A 16,061-nucleotide genomic window follows, 5' to 3' on the forward strand; every position below is an offset into this window, starting at 1 on the left:
CAGACTACCCCATGTTCCTCACGAGTATGAGGGATGACAACGACAATTCCTTTGTGGCTTTCGCCGATTCTTGTACGACATCGTTTTCTATTTTCCCTATTACCCCCGGCGCACATTAGACGACACCGGGTCTCTCCCTTTTTCGGCCACTTTTTTGTTTTTTCCTTCATCCTCTATCTATTAATTAATCAATTAATACTAATAACAACAAAGTAAGCTCGTTTTGATGTACTACTTATTTTTTAAGGAATAATGCTAACGAATTCGCATTTTTTGGTTCACTGTCTTTTGATGGACTTCCTCTCTTTCATAAAAGTATATATGTACTCTTTTTAATGTTAAAATAATAATTATTCTTACTAATATATCTTTACTTATTTAGCTTAATTTATTTAGTTTTTTAAAAATGTTAAATTATAAATATTAATATATTTTTATTTAAATTTTAGGCTTAACTATTTTACCGATTCACGAAATTAATTCTTTTATTTAAAATTTAAAATTTAAAATTTTGATTCCCCTATTTTAAAATTAATAATCCTTACTTAAAATTACCGATATTTTTATTTTTTAAATGATTGTCTATAAATGTATCGCTGAATTTTACGGATACAAATATAAGTTAAAAATAAATATTTCATCATTTTTTATAAAATAATAGTTAAAAAAAATTAAATTATTTGAATTTAGAATAAGAAGATCAAAATGATTTGAATTTAAATTTAGAGATTAATTTAGTGAATTAGATAAATTTGAAGATCAAAACTATAATTTACATAAATTTTAATATATTTTTATATAAACTAATATATAAATAAATGTTATTGTCCTTAATAAAAAAAAATTACATCAATTTAACTTAAGTAACATCTATCAATTAAATTATTTTTTCATCCTATTTTTATTTTATTTAGTTATCCTATTAATTATAATTAACAACGAAAACTTCGTAAATGATAATATTAATTCAATATCATTTTTAATTTTAAAAAACAACTTATAATTCAAATATAATATTTTATTTTTACACGGATTCTGAAAATTCGATAATATATAACAAATCTAGTTAGAAAAATGTGTTTTTAATAATTTTATTATATATAAATCAAATATTTTCTTTGTAATTCTTGTAATTATGAAAGATCATAATAAACAATATTTTTTTTTTATAAATTTAACACAACTTCATTTTTTAAATTAAATTGAATGTTAAATTATGTTAAATTATCAAACTAGGATGAAAAAGATTATTAATATCTCATTGAAGTGCTCTTATCAAGTATCTTTCTTTTAATTATACTATTCATTTGAGTAATTGTTTTTTATTACTCAATCTCTTTCTTTTCATCCTTTTACTTTCACTTTTGTATGTGATGAAGAATAATCAAAATAACTTATTTGGAATGAGAGAAGAATGAAATAAACTTTATTATTAAAACTAAACAACAAAATAGTAAGAGCTCAAAATCCCATAAAAATAGTGTATATGTGTGTGAGAGAGGTTGAAAACACTGTTTCAACTCAAAGCTGCATAATTTTGGATGAGGAAACTCGGTATTTGACTCAGTGAGTCATGAATCAACTGCTAAAAGTAAAACGGTATCTTCTCCAACTTTTGATTCACCTCTCTCTCTCTCTCACTATATCTATTGCATAAGTTTCTGTGTTTCAGTTGAATTCACCTTTCGCTTTCTCATCACTGGATCTGCATTCTTTTTCATGCAATAGGGTTCCTTTTTCTTTCCCAAAGTTTCAAACTTTTTTTCCAGCTTTGGACAATTCTCTTTTTGTTGTTGTTGAAATTAGGGATTTTCTGAGGTTTATCGTTCTTCAGCAACTGAGTTTGTTAACTATGAATTTACTTAGAACCAAACGGTTCAAATAGTTATTTATTTATTTGCCATTATCTCAATTTTGGTGAGATCTATTGTTTTTTAGAAAGGTTTATTTTATTCCTGATGTTATGAGCAATGATTCTTATGTGTTATGCAATTAACTCTACATTAGTTGAAAAATTCATTTTTTTCAATGTTTTGTGGAGACAGTTTCTATGCATAACTTGTTGAATTTGTGGAGTATCTTGTTAGTGGTTAGTTTGTTATGGCGGGGAATTTGGGGGAATTTGTTAGCCGCAGAGATTGAACCCTGGACCGCATTGTTCCCGAACCTCATATCTTAATTTAGTTCACATTTTGGCTAATTAAGACTGTGTGTTATAATTGACTGGTTTGCATTGGCTTGGGCAGAAAATTGTAAATTTGTGCTAGATTGAGATAGAGTGAACGACGAGATGGGTGTCCCGGGGAAGTGGATTAGAGCATTGGTTGGTTTAAAGAAATCAGAAAAGCGCGAGTCCTTAGAGAAGGATGGAAATGTGAGTATAGTTTTCTCTGTCTGTCTTATCTCTTCTATTTACTATGTACTATTCGTTGCTCGTAGTAGTTATTGTATTTGGACTTTTGGCTTAATTTTTGTAAAGTCACTTAGCTCTTTATGTTCTTTCTTCCTCTCCTGTTGCAAAAAACGAAACTCATAAGTAAAGCATATAACTTTGCTTGTTATGGTTCACCTTGAGAGCATGGGTTTTTTGTGATCTATTATGTCACCCTTTTCATGGATTATGTTTCAGAAATCTGAAATCTGAAGAAAGTGTGTTTGTTTAATTTAAGTGAATTCATTTTATCTATTTAAAATTCAAACTACAAAGCCGTAATCAAGCTTTAGAACGGTAAAACACTGTCTATCCACGTTTTGCAGTAGCAGCAAAATAGCCCTTTAGCGGCCGCATATTGGTTAGGGTTTATACTTTCCTTTTCCACCATCTGATATATCCAATTTAAAAATTTTTAAGAGCTGTTTTATCGTTTTCCAATTTAAGTATGTTTCCCTACCTCTCTTCCCACTCATTAACGATAGAAACAAAGAGACGCTCTGTTAAAGGACCAAAAATAGCAAGTTGACTCTTCGTTTCTGGTGACAGCAACTGTGTTTGCAACAGGTGAATGTCACATTCAGGTTCTCGCCCTTGATTTTCGACGTTTGCATATCTGCAAAGTACCAAGGCCAACCAGCACCCTACACACTTGCATATCTGCTGTTAATGTTGAAAGTTATGAGGTTTTAGATAAGGAAATCAAATAGGAAAGATAAAGAGTACAGACTTGTGAACTGTGATCATACTTCAATTATACAAATGATCAAGCACTAACCCTTATTTATACTGATATCAATTAAATAGGAAAATTCATCACCAGGATTACAGGACTCCTTCTCCAAATTAAATATATGAAACATAATATGAAATGTAAAAGAAACGGGGAAACCAGTCTTAAGAGTTCATCTAAGATATTAAGAACTACTCCATGATACAATACAACCCAAACATCATGAGATGTTTTCCATATATTTTAGTAGTTAGTAGCAGAACTTTTTTCTTTTTTATCTATCTAAGTGATTGGGAAAGTTTTGGGAATGCTTTACAAGTTATTTTCTGAATTGTACTTCCACTTTCCTATTGTTAAACTATTAATGTCTAAGTTATTTTAGACTTTTTTCCTAGCACTGTAAAATGCATTGCTTGACAACCTTCTTTCTGGTTGTTGTATAATTTCATGACACATATCATAAACAACGTGTTTTTATTTTCAAAAATAAAATAATATTTGATATTTTGAATAATCGAAAGGCTAGCAAGTTTCGCCATCGAAGAAAGCATTCCATCGAAATTAACAGTAGCAAACTTCAAAATGAGTTTGGTGATGATGGCGCTACACCTATTGGAGATGCAGATCTTGCAAATCCCCAATCAAACCTTGATGCTCATTATTCTCCTTCTACTTCACAACAAGCACCGGATGTTGCACATAGTCATCAAATCACAAATGAAGAATGGGCTGCAATATGCATTCAAACAGCGTTTCGAGGATTTCTGGTAATTGATCACTTCATTTTGGTTTAATTTATCATCACATTTTGAGGATTTCTTGCTGTATTGATTTGATTACATGTACTGTTTTTTATTCCTTTTTTACACTATAACAGGATATCTTGTTCTTTGTTTTATATCTGCTAGGGTTTTATTAGTGATTTGTTAATGTCAAAATGCATTTCATAACTATATGAAACTTTTATTTTTTTGCGATAACCCTATCTTAAACTTGTTCTAATCAATTTCTTTATTGCCGAAATGGCAACAACTCTCACAAAACCTGTTGCTATTAGGCCAGAAGAGCACTACGAGCTTTGAAAGGATTGGTAAGGCTTCAGGCCCTTGTAAGAGGCCATGCAGTAAGAAAACAAGCTGCAATAACTCTCCGTTGCATGCAAGCTTTGGTGAGGGTTCAGGCTCGTGTTAGGGCAAGGCGTGTTCGCTTGGCATTGGAAAGTCAAACAGATCAACAGAAACTTCAGCAACAGCTTGTAAACGAAGCCCGTGTTCGAGAAATTGAAGTAAGTAGTACTATTCCAAAAGCTAATTTGTTTTATTACTATGGAATATATTTGTTTTTTCATCATTATTTTCATTTTTCTTATCTATAATGTCCAAAAAAGGGGGAAAATAATGTCCAAACTAACAAAACCAAAATGAAGTTTTACTTTTATGTCATTTAATTGGTTTTAAAAACAACACAATTCTTTTGATCTGGCTGCATAAGAATCCAATTTGTGCTGAGCGTGTTTTCATGAAGTATACATGCGTACTTTTTTCAAACAAAATTAGGAGGCTCCTGTTAACATAATATTAATAATAGTGACCAGCAACTTAGGTTGTGTATTTCTCGTATTTGTTTGTTACAGGAAGGTTGGTGTGACAGTGTGGGATCTGTTGAAGAAATTCAAACCAAAATATTAAAGAGACAGGAGGCTGCAGCAAAACGCGAGAGAGCCATGGCATATGCTCTAGCTCATCAGGTAAATTTGCCATTGTCAAACTGTATTTTAAAATTGTTATCCATGTCAGTTGCTATTCCATTATTATCTTTGAACACATTTTTTCCTTTGGTTCATCTTTTCATTCCTCGAGCTTGGTCATGAGATATTTTTCTTCCTCTTTGCAGTGGCAGGCAGGATCAAGGCAGCTTGCCGCTTCTTCAGGGTTTGAACCCGATAAAAGTAGTTGGGGTTGGAATTGGTTGGAAAGATGGATGGCTGTACGTCCTTGGGAGAATCGCTTTCTTGACATTAATACGAAAGATGGAGTAAAGGTAGACGAAAATGATGTTATGGATGGTAGTAGCAATGGAATCAGACCTCAGTTAAAGCCTAATAATGCAAAATCAAATCTGCCAAACATCCATCCAAGTGTTGTCAGTCACAAAACCGGCCCCTCTCTCTCTGATGGCTGTGATTCTTCTTCCACTAGTAAGTCAGCAGGTTTGCTCGAGACATCAAACACACAATCTGTTAAACCAAAGTCTAATGCAAATGTTCAAATTCCCGTTGAAGAAAACAACACAAAATCTGGCTTTCCAAGATCTCAAAGTAATCCAAAGGAGAGAAACTCACAGGTAGATAAACAGACGAAAAAGCGGTTATCTCTTCCTAACAATGGTGAGTTTGTTTGTTCTCTTTCTCTGCGTTGTCCAAATATAATTAGATTATCACATACACGAGTGCAAAACATCATCAAGGTTTGCTTAACATAAAACATGATGACAACTATTTTCTAATAAGCTAGAAGCACTATATTGCCAAATCCTGTTGAATGGTGTGTTAGATTAATGAAGGATGCCATTTCTAAGTTTAATTTGTCATGTATTTTAGCAGGGGTTGTTTCCGGGGCTCAAACGAACAAATATCCTACCAGAACTAATGTGAAAGGGACACGCAGCACACAAAAGCCTATAAGGAATAAACCTAAGCTCAATGAAGACGGGAATAGGAATCTTACTAAATCCGTTCCACAGCAAACGGGTGTGTAACTTATAAGTATTAAGAAACTACTCCATTCTCCCTTTGACATCGCGATATGACATTTGTCTGTGAAATGTAATGCATGGTGCAAAGCGATGAGGGGTCGCAACCACAATGTACATGTTCCTCTTTTCTCTTCTACGAAGACATTGGTGTGGTTTGATTGTTGAGATTGGCTTGGGTTTTGTGAGGTGGATACACACATCTATTGTAATTATATGCATATTTGTTGTTGTGAGCTATATGATAATGAATGCTGTATAATATTTATGTTCAAATGTACAACTTTCAGAGTGCCATTGCCATCCATTTCATTGCTATTGCCAAGTTGAAAGGTAGTATATTATTTGTCAGAAAGTACATCGTTGCAGGCTAACATGTAATATCTATCTAATAAAAGAACATAACATTGAATTACCTGAATCACCCTTTTCTAATCATGTTTAAATTGATTAATTTTCAGGGTTATTTTGGACTTAACCCACTTACCATAATTAATACCAAGTTTTATCTAATTTATCCTTTTTTTTTAATAATTGTTTTTACCATTGTTCATTATTATTTCATGTTACCTATGCATAATATGCATAATTTAAGCCACCCGCATGTGCATACACCATTAGAAGAGCAAACTTTCATTTTTCTATGATCTTCATCATCTCCATTTCAAATCTTCACCTCAATCAATTTCATTTAACACCAAACATAACCTTCATTCATCAACTACATAAACCATCTTTTTGAAAACAAACAATTAGAAATGGAATCAAAGAGAAGAGGAGAGGTGAGCTCAGATTCGATTCACATACAATTTTGTATCATTTTTTATTTTTTTAATGGTTTTATGTTGGTACTTTGTGTCTATTTCAAGTATTTTACATGTATGGGTCTCCCTGCGAGAAAACGGTGCGAAATGACGAAAACGAGAGCAAAATACATTTTTTGCACTGTCATGACGGACCCACTGCCAACATGATGGTCGTTATGACGTGTCAAGGGGCAACCCGTCATAGCTAAAAGACAAAAATGGAAGAAGACGTGTCCTAACTGGATGACAGGTAAGTCGTCATCTAGATGACGTCCATCGTTCCTTCCCACCTCATGACGGTCAGTCGACAATACCTTTAAATTAATATTTCTACCTTAAACAACTTTTCAAGTAATTAAAATCAATTAATTTTTAAAAAGACTTTTGCACTATAACGTAACACGTTGGACACACGAAAGCGGACATTTAAATTATAGGCTAAAATTCGGTTCCGATTACGCAAAAGTGAATGGTCCCTTAAAAATTATTTCTTTTTCTACAAGAAAATACCGTCCCATATTAATTATAATTAACGACTTTGTGAGCGCTAACGGATGACGAGAGCCACATTCCGATTTCCTGTCTCTTAATTAATTTTAAAACAACTTATTTCTTTTTCTTTGCAAACCATAGATAAACGTAGTAGCAATATATAATGGTAGGTTGACATTGGTCTCTGTGGATTTGACATTGGTCTATGTGGGTACGAGAATGCCTTGATTTATAAGGAAAGGAATAAGAGATAACATGATAAATGCATTACTAAGAAAGAGTTTATCGAACGAGAGCTTGTTCTTTTGTTCAACTCCAGGTTAAGATTATTTCCTGGTAACTTACGATCCAGATGATTAGGACAGTTTGAAGTAACGAGGGTCAGTGAGTATGGTGCAGTGGAGGTCTAGAGTGAATCCATTGGAAAGTTCTTAGTAAATGGCCAGCGATTGTACCACCCATTCAATAATGTTTTAGAGGAAGGTTGTACCTTGATTCCGTGTCCCCCTTGAGGACTGAGCAAAAAAATTGAGTCGAGCTACCGACTTAAAATGAAGCGTTGCGTGCCATGGATTTCAAGTTTTTAATTTGTTTTAATTTTCATTAATAATTTGTAGACCCAGTTAAGAGAGGACATATATTTAATGTGCCTCTTTATGTCAAAATTGTGCCTCATGCATGTAAAAATGCCTTAAAAAGACACTACCATTCCCTTTATCAAGATTTTTTTTGGAAAAGCGCTACATTAACAACATGACGGGTTGGCCGTCAGCTAGATGACGTGCGTCATGCACTCTAAGGACGCTGTTGACTCAAGTGGTATTCATGGACATTATTTTCAAAGATGGAACTGATCAACAACAACATTACACAACTCTGTACCGACACCAGTTTACTCCGACGAGGTACTCTGATGATTCCTATTTACGTTCTTTAGGATTGTTTGACAGTGTAAATTACACGTTGGATAGAATATGAGGGAATCACTTTGTCCATTTAGGTCACCCTATATATATATATATATATATATATATATATATATATATATATATATATATATATATATATATATATATATATATATATATATATATATATATATATATATATATATATATATATATATATATATATATATATCAACTCACACTCGAGTTCCTCAATTCTTACTCCTATGTCACTAATCTCGCGAGCCAAGGCTCGATTGAGACTATCAGATTTAGAATGTTTAATAGGGATTATGAGTTTAGTCAGAACCAAATTGTTGCTCTGTTACTATTTTCGCATGATGCCAGTATCACCTGCAAGGTCCCTCAGTAGGGGCCTTGGTTAACTGAATTTGGCAGCCTATGGGAGCGGCTAACCGGGAATTTTGATACTGACATGGAAGGGAAGAAATCTTTCCACATCTATCGCACCGCAAAAAATACATGAGCGCATCACACGCTCGAAGATACAACAAATTTGCAACTGAACTATTTATTCCAAAGGAAAGGAAAAATATCGATAAAATCCAAGGGGAAGAGAAAAAAGGGTAAGGAAGTCAACTATGTAAGGGAAAGACATTAGCACCCCTCACATCTGTTGTACTCAATAAGAACCATTTGAATTGTTCTTTGCTCGAATGAGTGTTATTATCTAAAGGTTTCTTGCGAAATAGGGAAAGGAAAAAAGGTTTAAAATTAATGTGCTCGCTGAGGATTCGAACCCTCGTGCCTACGTATTCTCATAGTGCAATGAGAAAATTAGAGCTCCCTAGTTCGTGGTAAAAAATACCGATTTGTTGGTTGATTTTAGGGAATAGTTATAATCGTATCCTAGAAGTGTGTAAACGTTAGCTGATTCCGATCCTTGCTCGAATGCTCTAAACTTTTAATCTGACTGCTAATGAACAAATCATAACAGTTCTTTTATGAAAAGAAGGAACTTTTTTTTTGAAAAAGGTTTGTGTGATAAAAGAAAAGAAAGAGTTGATTGAGTTTAATTAAAAAGGAAAGAAATTGCTTGAATAGAAAATGTTGTTTAAATAGGGAAAATGTTTGTAATGAAAGAGTGGTATGGTGAAAGTGTGGTTTGGACCAAGGTTGTGTTGTTTGAATCCATAAAGAGTCGTATGTATGAATCAAAAAGTGTGTGGAATTAACCAATGATTGGTGTGGCCAACAAAAGGAAACAAATTATGACGGTAACCAATAAATGGTGTGGCTAACAGAAGGAAAAAGAGTATGACAGTAACCAATAAATGGTGTGGCCAATAGAAAAAAAAGAGTATGGTGGTAACTAATAAATGATGTGGCCAAAGAGGAAAAAGGAGAGTGATGGTAACCAATAACTGGTGTGGTCCTAGAGAAAATGAAGTATGGAGGTAACCAATAAGTGGTGTGGTCAACAAATTGTGGTTCAAAGATGAGTTTTTACCACGAGGTGATTAACCCAAAGGACCTATGGATGTCAAATAAAATGACGCAGAGGCCTCAAAAGGGTTCCAAATCTTAGGGGTTTGATCCCTATGAAGTTAAACTACATTGAGGCAAGCAACACGAGTAGGATGAAGATGGAATCAAAGCCTACCTTCGAGGAGGAGGCTGCCTCTGAGAATGTTGAAATCGAAGAAGACGAAATTGAAGAATCAAGAATACCAATGGAACTTCCAAGAGGTAATTGCTCTGATATTTTCTTTTTATTCACCTACCTTCTCCTCCTCCTCCTCCAAGTAGTCCGTTGGCATTTCTTGATATCCGTGCATGGTTGTTCTTGTTGCTCGTGTATGTGAGTGACTTGTAGAAACTCCGACAAATTGGGATGAACGAATTTGAGAGAGAATTCAATGTGAGAGATGAATGCAGAGTGAGAGAAATTCAGACACTCTGAGATTTCGGTGAGGTTATGATTGAATGTGATATGTGTAATGATTGTGATTGTGTGAAAAAAATGATTCCTCTTTCAACAATGATTGGTGTAGGGTATTTATAGAGAATGAAGAGTGTAACTGAAACGGGTAGCTCGGAAATCACAAAAGTTAGGGCAATGTTGAGTCTGTTAGTTTTTCTCTATGTAAATTAGTTGAAATTGATAACGATTAATATTCCGTAATAATTAGTTTGAATTAGTTATGGTGTTGGTAATTCAATTAGTGTTAGTTAGGTTGTGCTATGCAAGTTAGTCGAAATAAAAAAAAATGTTAATGAATGTTAACAAAACTCGGTTAAAGCCTGCTATATGTTAGAATGAATTATTATTTGTTATTTGTTAGTTATGATTGATTGTGATGTTAGTTATTATGTGTTACTTGGATTGTAAGTTTGAATCAGTAATTAGTTATATGGTGGACTGTTAGTTAAATGGTGATTGTTAGTTTCGAATTCTGTTAACAAGTTAGTTTGTTAGTTGTAATGCTTATGAATTTGTGGATTAGTTAGCATTGTCTGTGTTAATAAATGATGTTGATGTGAAATTGTGATGATTAACTTTGTAAAATGTTAAGTTTAGTCATGATAAATAGTCAGAATCAGTGAGTTAGTTATATCAGTTTAAAAAAAGTTAGTAAATTGAAGTTAAAATTGGATTGTATAAACTGATAGTGTAGAATCAATTAGATCTGATAAAAAAAAGTATCTGTTAAATTAGGGACTGTTAGAAGTTAATGTTCTGAACTATTGATATGAAGTTTTGTTGAATTTTTTTTAAGAACTGAATGTTATATGTTAGAATTGGCATGAAGTTGTTGTGTAAGAATTTACTATGTATGGATTGAGTTTGAAAACTAGTTTTGGAATATGATTGCATTATTGGCATGCTGAATTTTGATTGTATTCCTATTAATGCTTATGTGTGAAAATGGTTATAGCAAATGAATTAAATGGTTGAAGTTAAATTGTTAGGTTATGTTAGTGTGACTTGAAAGATGGAAATGTATATGTATGCATTGGTTTATGATGTGTTTATGGATCTTTGAATTGGGTGAGGGCTGAATTATGACTAATGAATGCTAATTGTATTGTTTGTGTCCTTGTAGGATCATTGTGCATAATTATGAAAGGGGGAAAGGCTTGATTAAAAATCAAAGCATCGAGTACCCAAAAGTCATAGATCAACGAAGACTAAGACAAAATGCCTTGTGGAAGAAGAAATTGAGGACTTAGGGTTAGGGTCAGGAAGTTGACCTTGGCCAACTGGTTGACCAAAGTCAACTGTAAGTTTAAAATGTACTATTTTATAGGTTTTGATTCTGTTTCTTTTGTGATGCAACTGAATACTTTGAAATGAAAATGTTTTTTTTAATGAATTGTGTATGTAACTTGCACTTCAAGCTAGCCCTCCTTTCCTTCCACTCTTGGATTTATGAATATTTAATCTAGTACTTGGATAGACTTGAATAAAACTTGCACTTTGAATGAGACTTGAATTATAAAGCCTTGAACTTGAATCTGAATCAAATAACCAATGGGCTAACGTAATTAATAAGCCCATAAAGAGAGTAATAAGTCAAAAATACATATTTTCATGGTTGACCAAGTAAAATCTGCCATACATAATCAATTCCAATGCCATGATGCAATTCACACGACCCACAAATGCCTAAGATCAAGGAATTACGGTTTCTCAGCTTTGTGCTAAAGAGAATTGGTCTTCAGTAGTCAATGTAGAATCAGGATGCCCTATATTTGAATTTCAAGGAAACCCTAGCTCCATGTTGATCACAAACATCAAAAGCCTTTGAATTCTTGATGTTTGCTTCAAAAAATGCAAATGGTAAAATGAATGTGTTATGATGCTAATGAATATGCAGATGAATCAAAAGCCAAAAGTCAGATGAAAATGGAAAAGGGAAGGAAAATTTTGGGGTATGATAACGTCCATAACCAGACTATTTGTTATTTTAGGTTATTTTTGGTCGAGGTGACAATGGTAGTTTTAATTAAGGAGTTATTTTCATCGACCGTGTATTTAAATCCACACTAGTACATTTTGCAACGTTTATGCTCTCACACATGCGTTCAATGTCCAACTCTAAAAGGGGAGATATATCTATTGGAGGATCGATTAACTCCGTTGCTTACGCCTTACATTTAGATGCTGAGTTAGCTACCCTAGTAACTCTCGCTGGCAGCATTGCCTTGGACATTCATTCTTGTCAGGCGTATCATATGATTAGATATAAGAGTGAGGGAAGATACCATTTGATGATTAATAACTCTGTAGTTAGGAACGTTACTTTTCCATGCCCAACACACACTAATGTGCAAGTTGGGGCAAATATGCTATATGATTTATCTGTCAGCGATGACGCCGATGTTGCTCCTATGGATGTCGGTACGGGTGATGAGACCGATGATGAGTTGTATCGGAGAGAGTGACACTCTCCCACACCTTCTCACCTTACCCGCACCCCCTCACCTATGCATCCCTCTTCCCCGCCCACCTCCCCCCCATGCACATTTTTCACTTGCACACACTGCACCTCATTTCATTGACTCTTTTTCAGGTACATCTAACTTGCATCAATTAGCTCAGGAGTACGATTATAATGCCTTTAGGCATGAGATAGTTGACTTGAGACATGAGATCCAGGCATGCAATGATCTAGAATTGGAGCGTGATATGATGAAGCATATGAGGTTCATGTAGGCATCTCAGGCTCACATAACCGCACATATGCAAAGTTTACAAGAAGTTGAGGCTCAGAGTCATGAGATTATACAAAGCTTGACTCAACAGATGCACGAGATGTAGATAGAAATGGATGGCAAGAACTCCATAAAAGCTCAGCAAGATCAGATGCACGATGAGATACTAGGGGATATGCTTTATTATTTGCAAGGACTGGGTATGCCACCTCTTGAACGTCGGCCCCGCCGGGGCTGATGTTCATTCTATATTGCTAGGTTCTACCTTCCACTCTTGCCCTTATTTCCTTACATTAAGGACAATGTATGATTTAAGTGTAGGGGAGGAGTTTACCGCTTTTCTTTACTTTTGATTTACTATTTTATTTGTTTCCTTAGTTTAGATTTATGTTATTTTTGACTTTTATTGTGTAGCTTAGTGTATCGAGTCATTGCATGTATTGTCGAGTCCTTTATGCAAGGTTTTCTACTTGTTATTGATTTCCCCCGAATAATTGAGCCTTACCAATTATTTTTTAAAAGTCTTAGGATTCTTAGTGTGATTTGAAAGTATACAGGCTATAAAAAGAAGAGAGGCTAGGTTGAGGAGACATGGGAAAATTCGACAAAATTAGTATTATCCCAACACCTCAAGCCACCCAAATATGCATGTTAGTTTAAATTTCCATTGAGCCTTAGTCTTGAACTTCTATTTGGTGGTAATCCTCGAGTAGTTTTTATATCTAATCGGACATCGTCTATAGTCGCACACCAAGTAGGTCGATCGATGAATATAAATGAATGATCTGTTGCTAAAAAATGAATAAAATGAGAATACCTCATCTACTAAGTTAGGTGAGCCTCACCTGATCACTTAGCTGAAACAGTCGTTGAGCCTTCAAAATAAAATATACATATTTGTAAAAGAAAATAATCGTGTAAACAAAATGAGATGTATTGATCAGAATCACTAACCGGCTTGCCCACCATGTGTGTGAAAGATAAATGGCCTTAATGTGTCTGTCCTGAATGAAAGAAGATGAAATGAATAGGAAAATTAGACTTTGATTCAATGGCATAGTTTGAACCAGTATGCATAGGAGTGAGACTTGTGACCGTAAATATGGTTTATGTTGTCACAATATCCTTGGTGTTGACACTAGTACCTATCAAATAAATTTTAGCCGAACCGACTTTTATAGCCATATATGAGTATTTGAATGCTTTGTTTTCTTTAAGTCTTTATACCTTCACTACTGCACTTCATTGTTTCACATGCTAGATGACTTGCTTGAGGACAAGAAAGGATTCAAGTGTAGGGGAGTTTGATAACTCGAAAATATATCGCATTTCCGACTCAATTTACATGTAATTATGTGTCATTTCCTATTTCTTTTTATGGTTTTATGTTGGTACTCTGTGTCTATTTCAAGTATTTTACATGTAGGGGTCTCTGTGCGAGAAAACTATGCAAAACAGCAAAAACAGGAGCAAAATACACTTTCTGCACTGTCATGACGGACCCACTACCAGCATGACGGTCGTTGTCGTACCTCGAAAAAAATGAGAACAAGATGCTTGCAAAGCGCCATCGCACGCTCGCGAGATGGACTGAACAGAGTCTCCATCGAGCTTTATTTATTCCCATAGAGGGAAAAGGAAAATATCGATAAAACCCCTAAAAGAAAGGATGAGATATGGTCATCGCAACCAATATCAGGATTCGGGAGTCGATTATGCAAGGGGAAGGTATTAGTATCCCTCACGTCCATTGTACTCAACGAGAACCGTTTAGTTAGTTTTGAATTAAATGTTATCTTGTGTTAGTTTCTAATCTTCTAGTTATTTGGGATAGAAAAAGAAAGAAGAGAAGTTTATTTAGAATTTTTATTAATGAGAAAGAACCTAAAAAGGTTTTTATTAATAGGAGGTAGAAAGGAACTAAACCTATTTTTTTATTAATGGGCCTGATAAGATTTCGCAATCCTGCTCCTACGTATCTCCGGGTGCAATAGAGAATTCAAGGCTTACGTAGTTCTGGGTAGAAAAAGTTTATTTGGTTGTCGATTTTAGCGAAATCTATTTTGTATTAATCGATGAAAAACATTGTTTTACCAAAAACAAGTGAGGAATAGGCGTTTGCATCATATTGAATGGATTTACAAATCAATCATTCACGGGAATACGTCACTTATCTCAACTCAACGATTGTGGATGAAACATTGCTTTGCCCCATCTTAAGAAAAGATGTCTTTCGTTTATAAAAATATTTTAAGATCAATTGCACGACGACGAGAAAAGGAATTTGATTGGTTGAAATGTATTTTATAACTAAATGTCAAATGCTTCATTAGCCTCGGGATCAAACATTCGGGGTTCCACCGGAATGCTAGATTCCAACGATCATTTTTTCATTCAAGATTTAATTGAGAAAATTGTTTGATGGACAAACGAACGCTTGATAAGAATCAATTGTTCAAATAGTTATGCCAAAATTCTAGATCCCAACGACCATTATTTTGTGCATGTTGATTTAAGTGTTTTAAGAACGAAAGAAAAGAATGAACAATTAACCCATAACGCGTGGCTCGGGACCGATCATTCGAGGGTTCCCACTGAAATGCTAGATTCCAACAGTCCTCTTCTTTCGTGCTACTTTAGAAAAGATTTTGATATTATGTTTAGTTAAAAAAAAAGTCACTCGATGTTTGATCGAGGTTTTATTTGCATATATGATTTGAGAAAGGGTTTTTAGAATAGTTTAAAGTGATCAAGTATTTGTTCTTGTTTGAAAATGTTAATTTTATTATACACTCACATCTTGTTTAACAATCAAAGGTATGAGTGAAAGTATAGCTAAATCATAGATCAAGTATAAATGTACAAGCATTTCCATAATCAATGAAGATCAAATATATCAAGCAACAATTGAATCAAGGTTATTTCTAAAAGGCTATCTCTTAAATAAAAAAAATCTTTAAACTTTTGAGATATATTTGATAAAAATAAAACATAAATCATACATCTAATCATTTTTTTATCGTTATTTTTTTTTTATAAAACTCCCAACCTCTTTTTAAATTAATTAATGAAATAGTTGGTTATATTTTTTTTTATAAAAATAGAAACAAATAAATAAATAAAAACAAGAAAATAAATAAATAAGATATATATAAAAAATAAACATATATGGGCCTAATGCGGGGAGGCGCCCCAACAATGGTGGTGTATAGAGTGGAAGG

General features: G+C 33.8%; 1 protein-coding gene across 2 annotated transcripts; it reads left to right on the forward strand.

The window, feature by feature from the left end:
* Positions 1–1,421: 1,421 nt before the first annotated feature.
* Positions 1,422–6,212, forward strand: LOC127101021 (protein IQ-DOMAIN 5). 2 transcript variants are annotated; one of them, XM_051038328.1, is made up of 7 exons: positions 1,422–1,599; positions 2,247–2,374; positions 3,686–3,931; positions 4,222–4,449; positions 4,798–4,911; positions 5,058–5,550; positions 5,764–6,212. In XM_051038328.1, exons 2-7 carry the CDS (start codon positions 2,291–2,293, stop codon positions 5,919–5,921), a joined length of 1,323 nt encoding a protein of 440 aa, XP_050894285.1. In that variant the 5' UTR covers positions 1,422–1,599; positions 2,247–2,290; the 3' UTR covers positions 5,922–6,212. The 2 variants fall into 2 exon arrangements, with proteins under 2 accessions (XP_050894285.1, XP_050894286.1); XM_051038329.1 differs by having other exon boundaries at positions 5,767–6,212.
* The last annotated feature ends 9,849 nt before the right edge of the window (positions 6,213–16,061 follow it).

The sequence above is a fragment of the Lathyrus oleraceus genome, chromosome 7, assembly GCF_024323335.1.
Source record: "Lathyrus oleraceus cultivar Zhongwan6 chromosome 7, CAAS_Psat_ZW6_1.0, whole genome shotgun sequence".
Classification (NCBI taxonomy): domain Eukaryota; kingdom Viridiplantae; phylum Streptophyta; class Magnoliopsida; order Fabales; family Fabaceae; genus Lathyrus; species Lathyrus oleraceus.